At 46.2% G+C, this 6,805-nt stretch overlaps 1 protein-coding gene across 1 annotated transcript; it reads right to left on the bottom strand.

Annotated features, from left to right (window-relative positions):
• Positions 1-352: 352 nt before the first annotated feature.
• LOC121580077 lies at positions 353-5,366 on the bottom strand. The gene is made up of 6 exons (XM_041895135.2): positions 5,350-5,366; positions 4,417-5,260; positions 2,378-2,553; positions 1,793-2,137; positions 1,182-1,279; positions 353-971 (listed from the first exon to the last, which is right to left on the bottom strand). Exons 1-3 carry the CDS (start codon positions 5,364-5,366, stop codon positions 2,527-2,529), a joined length of 888 nt encoding a protein of 295 aa, XP_041751069.1. The 3' UTR covers positions 353-971; positions 1,182-1,279; positions 1,793-2,137; positions 2,378-2,526.
• Positions 5,367-6,805: the final 1,439 nt, after the last annotated feature.

Here is a 6,805-nt window from a genome sequence, read left to right as displayed (position 1 = left end):
GTTTTTACATTCTATTTCAAAAGTGCCATAGGGTTAGTCCCCCGGGGGCCAAATGTAGCATCTAGTCACTGATCTAAGGTCAGTATTTGTGATTCACCCGGCTAATGCTTGATCAGCTAGTGGTTGATATTTGACCAGCGACTCTCTGAATCTGTAGATGACCACTCCACACACCATGGCTATTGCTGCCAGGAGACTGTCGTGTATGAAGATTATGACTATTCTAGAGGGACAAAGAAAATATGTTTATCTTAGTTCAAAAGTAGCCAGTTGTAGGGTGACGCCCCAGGGGGGATAGGTGATTGGACAGAAGAGGGAGCAACCCATATTTTGGCATTGTTTATAAGTATGAGCTAGACAAAGAGGGGGTCAGAAGCATTCAGATTATTTTGGGACGGTGCTTCTCCAGACACTGCGGGTCTGTAACCTTATGCTGTAAACTTGTGATATGAATAAAACTTCTAATCAAAGTGCAGCCTAAGCGGACTCTTTGTTTGACAGCAATAACCACCAGCAGCCGACGCGACACGACAAGACATCCAGCGATGAACGCCAAGTTCTAGTTTAAAGACACATCAGCAGCTGGAGAGAGACTCTACCATTCTCTTCCTCAATGCAAAATACTTGAAAGGTATTGACATGAGATTTGAATCAATATAACACAATACAACACAAATGATCTACAGTTGTTGGCTATATACTTTAACCCACTTGATTAAGTATTGCGACCATGACCATATACTGTATCTAAATCTGATTAAACCATTGACAGGATGACCTTTCCTTTCACTGTCAGCGCTCCTCCTCAGACGCAAAGGCCCTTGGGAGATGAAGTGCTTGGCTGTCTCCAGGACGGCCTCTCTCCCGTGGCGATGCGGAGCTGATGTGGTGTTGCCGGGGATGCAGCCCTGAGCACATCGGGTGTTGGGGTTCCCCGCCTCACACAGGATCACCGCACAGCTGATGTACACCTGGAGGGGTCAGAGGTCACAATCAAGCTCACAGCCAATCAGGATCAGAGGTGGCTGAACTCAAAACATGGTAAAACTCTGTTTACCTTCTCTGAAGTAATGTAGTCTATATTGATATATAAAGGCTGGTTTGAAAAGGTGAAATAACTTCAAACACATAGCCCACCCATAGTCTGGCAGTGCAAGCCAACCAGGTACCCAATAACCCACCTGGTCATGCCTCACCAATGAACTTGAAAGCTTCCATTGCAAAATGGAACTGGGATGAGGGACTTGAGTAGATCTGAACCGTTTCCTCCTCCTTGCAGCTAGGGAAAGAAAAGTTGGTAAATTAGTGGGTTGTTCCAAAACGGTCTTATTTACATTTTAGTCGTTTAGCAGACGCTCTTATCCAGAGCGACTTACAGTTAGTGAGTGCATACATTATTTGTATTTTTTTTATACTGTCCCCCCGTGGGAATCGAACCCACAACCCTGGCGTTGCAAACGCCATGCTCTACCAACTGAGCTACATCCCTGCCGGCCATTCCCTCCCCTACCCTGGGCCAATTGTGCGCCGCCCCATGGGTCTCCCGGTCACGGCCGGCTACGACAGAGCCTGGATTCGAACCAGGATCTCTAGTGGCACAGCTAGCACTGCAATGCAGTGCCTTAGACCACTGCGCCACTCGGGAGTATTATGAAAGGGATAGCAAAACCACAGTTGTATATGCTTTGGTATATCGGGTATTGTCTAGTGTTTTAACCGGAAGGAACGCTGCAGTAAAGTATATGATGAACGTATACAACAAGGAACCAATGATTTTGTGTTTGTCCCTGACCCATTTTGGATGATGCTGTAGTGGTCAGGGTTGTTGGGGTTTGTCTGAGGGCGTGGCCTTGCAGGACTCCACAAACATCTCAGTGTTGGGGACAGAAGTCGTGGACGTGATCTCCATGTAGACCATCTCCTTCAGATCCACCTGGAACCACAGGGAAGGATTACGTTGTCCCTAGACACGGTTCTAAAATCAGATTAACTCCTGCCCCAGAATAAAAAATGGCCCGGACGATGATCTCCAGCTGCTAGCCATCTGTGACGTTGAGGAACTCTCCATTGGTGGGGGTTGGTTTCAGAAACCTGGGCAGGTACCATCCCTCCCTGCAGTCGGAGACACTGGCATCCACTGGAATTCAACCAAAAGAAAAGCTCTTCAACCAAAGGAAAAACATTTATCCAGAACACATGTAAAAGTAAGATTTTTATTTTTATATATGTATTTGATTATTTTAAAAACACAATTCAACCACACATTTAACCACACGTGAATACAAAGCATTTAAATCATCAAGGATAACACAAACAGTTGAACAACTTCTGCTATTATACTGTATCAGTTAACAGACAGAGTTACAGTACACCGTACCTCTAAAAGCCAACTGTGGGGGTAGCTTGCTTTAGTACGTCGTTGTGAGGACGCCTGTGGGATGTGGAGCCGCTGGAGTAGGAGAGGTCTCTATGTGCTGCAGAGGAGAGTCTTCTAGAACCAGCTGGACTGCTTGGTCCCCCAAACTGTTACCATGGTACCTTAGAGTGCAGGAGCTCGAGACAACAAAAACATTAATATGTACAACAACAACAAGGAGCCATTAGTTACCATTAGTTACCATTAGTTACCTTTATTGAGCACAGCCTCAATCAAATTAACATCAAATCAAAGTTGATTTGTCATATGCACAGGATACAGCATGGTGTACACGGTACAATGAATTAGCCTGAAATCCAGAACCTGTTTTGTTAACATTCACCTCCTTGTACTCTGAACTCTGTAGAACTCTATTCCACATCAAGTAACTCAAGCAAGCAGTAAAATCAGATAAATAAATAAAACAAGCCTCATGGAACAGCGGTGACTGTGAAGAGACACACACACACACGATAACATACACACTATACACACATATTTTGTGTTGTAGATATGTGGTAGTAGAGTAGTGGCCTGAGGGAACACACTTCATGTGTTGTGAAATCTGTTGTGTAATGTAATGTTTAAAAAAATGTATTTAACTGCCTGAATGGGGATCCATAATAAACCCCAGGAAGAGTAGCTGCTGCCTTGGCAGGAACTAATGGGGATCCATAATAAACCCCAGGAAGAGTAGCTGCTGCCTTGGCAGGAACTAATGGGGATCCATAATAAACCCCAGGAAGAGTAGCTGCTGCCTTGGCAGGAACTAATGGGGATCCATAATAAACCCCAGGAAGAGTAGCTGCTGCCTTGGCAGGAACTAATGGGGATCCATAATAAACCCCAGGAAGAGTAGCTGCTGCCTTGGCAGGAACTAATGGGGATCCATAATAAACCCCAGGAAGAGTAGCTGCTGCCTTGGCAGGAACTAATGGGGATCCATAATAAACCCCAGGAAGAGTAGCTGCTGCCTTGGCAGGAACTAATGGGGATCCATAATAAACCCCAGGAAGAGTAGCTGCTGCCTTGGCAGGAACTAATGGGGATCCATAATAAACCCCAGGAAGAGTAGCCGCTGCCTTGGCAGGAACTAATGGGGATCCACAATAAACCCCAGGAAGAGTAGCGCTGCCTTGGCAGGAACTAATGGGGATCCATAATAAACCCCAGGAAGAGTAGCCGCTGCCTTGGCAGGAACTAATGGGGATCCATAATAAACCCCAGGAAGAGTAGCCGCTGCCTTGGCAGGAACTAATGGGGATCCATAATAAACCCCAGGAAGAGTAGCTGCTGCCTTGGCAGGAACTAATGGGGATCCATAATAAACCCCAGGAAGAGTAGCCGCTGCCTTGGCAGGAACTAATGGGGATCCATAATAAACCCCAGGAAGAGTAGCCGCTGCCTTGGCAGGAACTAACGGGGATCCATAATAAACCCCAGGAAGAGCAGCTGCTGCCTTGGCATATTTTTTTTTAATATACTGTGCTCTCTGACTGATGAATTGCAAAAGGTCCAAATTCCTTGAAAATGGAAGAAACTTACTAGCCTGGGTAGCAGTCTGTTTCTGCTGTCAAACGGAGTACGAGGAGTGGAATGTTAGCAGAAGCAGACTGCTACCCAGGCTAGAAACGTACGGGAATAAGGCTGAAACCTACTGGCGGTTTGCAGTTGGCACACTCCTGTTTTGAGGCAGATGCAAATCTACACATGACATTGTCTCCATCTGTGTCAAAGGCCAACAGGCTGTATGATCTGGGACAGTTTTGAGGGACACTGAAGAGAGAGAGAGAGAGAGGGGGGGGGGGGGAATCGAACCCTCAACCCTGGCGTTGCAAATGCCATGCTCTACCAACTGAGCTACATCCCTTAGAAACAACTATTTTTCAAGAGACGCTTGACAAGACGACAGCAAGAACAAATACGTTTCTTTCTCTCAGGAAACAAAAACACTTGAATATAAGAAACATCATCAGTGTTTGTGAGGTCACTTGTCTTACCCTGAAGGTTCCGTCTGGGTTGGTCCCTCTGGGGTTGAAGGTCATGGTCCCTCTGGGGTTGAAGGTCATGGTCCCTCTGGGGTTGAAGGTCATGGTTCCTCCGTAGAAGTAGGAGGCCCAGGAGCTGGAGACCAGTGGTAGCAGCAGCAGTGGGGACTGGGAGGAAGACGTGGTGCCTGTCTCTGAGACCAGTAGCAGTAGCAGCAGTGGGGACTGGGAGGAAGACATGGTGCCTGTCTCTGAGACCAGTAGTAGCAGCAGCAGTGGGGACTGGGAGGAAGACGTGGTGCCTGTCTCTGAGACCAGTAGCAGCAGCAGCAGTGGGGACTGGGAGGAAGACATGGTGCCTGTCTCTGAGACCAGTAGCAGCAGCAGCAGTGGGGACTGGGAGGAAGACATGGTGCCTGTCTCTGAGACCAGTAGTAGCAGCAGCAGTGGGGACTGGGAGGAAGACGTGGTGCCTGTCTCTGAGACCAGTAGCAGCAGCAGCAGTGGGGACTGGGAGGAAGACATGGTGCCTGTCTCTGAGACCAGTAGCAGCAGCAGCAGTGGGGACTGGGAGGAAGACATGGTGCCTGTCTCTGAGACCAGTAGTAGCAGCAGCAGTGGGGACTGGGAGGAAGACGTGGTGCCTGTCTCTGAGACCAGTAGCAGCAGCAGCAGTGGGGACTGGGAGGAAGACGTGGTGCCTGTCTCTGAGACCAGTAGCAGCAGCAGCAGTGGGGACTGGGAGGAAGACGTGGTGCCCGTCTCTCTGTCTGGCTTCCTCAATGGTGCTGCCTCTGCTTTTATACACACCGAACACACGTGCACACGTACAATCACAGAAGCATGCACATACACACTGCCACATACACACGCAGGCACAAACGTGCACACACACACAAACTTCACACACACGATTTACAGAAACTGTCCCCCGATGTCACTTGCCGTAACTCGGTAATCATCTCAGGTATGGGGAAGTTTTGGAAGGACTATGGAATATGCAATGAGTATGTAGGTGTTATGAAGGCTATAGATTAAGCAATGAATATCAAATGTTATCGTATGTGGAGCAAAATGCTTACGTGTCTAGCTCCAACAGTGCAGTAATATCTAACAATACAAAAGAATACACACAAATCCAACAAATAAATAGAAATCAAGAAATATATATATATATATATATATATATATATATATATATATATATATATATATTTTTATTTTTTTTTTCTTGATTTCTATTTATTTGTTGGATTTGTGTGTGTTCTTTGTCTTAAGGCTTAAATATATATATATATATATATACACACTGAGTATACAAAACATTAGGAACACCTGCTCATTCCATGACATAGACTGATCCGGTGAATCCAGGTGAAAGCTATGATCCCTTATTGATGTCAACTGTTAAATCCACTTCAATCAGTGTAGATGAAGGGGAGGAGACAGGTTAAAGAAGGATTTTTAAGCCTTAAGACAATTGAGACATGGATTGTGTATGTGTGCCATTCAGAAGGTGAATGGGCAAGAAAAAACATGGTTTTTTGAACATGGTATGGTAGTAGGTGCCAGGCGCACCGGATTGTGTCAAGAACTGCAACGCTGCTGGGTTTTTCATGCTCAACAGTTTCCCGTGTGTATCAAGAACGGTCGACCACCCAAAGGACATCCAGCCATCTTGAAACAACTGTGGGAAGCATTGGAGTCAACATGGGCCAGCATCCCTGTGGAACGCTTTCGACACCTTGTAGAGTCCATACCCCGAGGAATTGAGTCTGTTCTGGGGGAAAAAACAGTATTGGGACAGTTGTTGTTTTAGCTCTGTACTCCAGCACTTTGGATTTGATATGGGGGTATTTTCATCCATGTCAGGTGAACCGTTTCAAAGTTACAGCACTTTTCGTACACAGTCCCCCCATTTTAGGGGACCAAAAGTATTAGTACAAATTATATGTAAAAAAAATGTGTATGTAAGTAGTAAAAAGTTACGTATTTGGTCTACTGTTCAGTCGTGTGGTCAGGTGCCACAAAGAGGGACTTGGGGAAATTACAATTGGCTCAGAACAGGGCAGCACGGCTGGCCCTTGGATGTACACAGAGAGCTAACATTAATGACATGCATGTAAATCTCTCATGGCTCAAAGTGGAAGAGAGATTGACTTCATCACTACTTGTTTATGTAAGAGGTGTTGACAAGCTGAATGTACCGAGCACACAGCTCGGACACCCATGCATACCCCACAAGACATGCCACCAGAGGTCTCTTCACAATCCCCAAGTCCAGAACAGACTATGGGAGGCGCACAGTCCTACATAGAGCCATGACTACATGGAACTCTATTCCACATCAGGTAACTGATGCAAGCAGTAGAATCAGATTTAAAAAACAGGTAAAAATACA

Source organism: Coregonus clupeaformis, chromosome 13 (assembly GCF_020615455.1).
Source record: "Coregonus clupeaformis isolate EN_2021a chromosome 13, ASM2061545v1, whole genome shotgun sequence".
NCBI classification, from domain to species: domain Eukaryota; kingdom Metazoa; phylum Chordata; class Actinopteri; order Salmoniformes; family Salmonidae; genus Coregonus; species Coregonus clupeaformis.
Note: the sequence above shows the minus strand (reverse complement) of the source record. Positions and strands in the feature narration are given on the sequence as shown.

What these genes read in the sequence shown, in the direction of transcription:
- LOC121580077 (XM_041895135.2), bottom strand. An exon ending in ACCCAGACGGAACCTTCAGG is followed by an intron (nt 2,554 to 4,416) that starts GTAAGACAAGTG and finishes TGTTGTCTCGAG; the next exon opens with CTCCTGCACTCTAAGGTACC.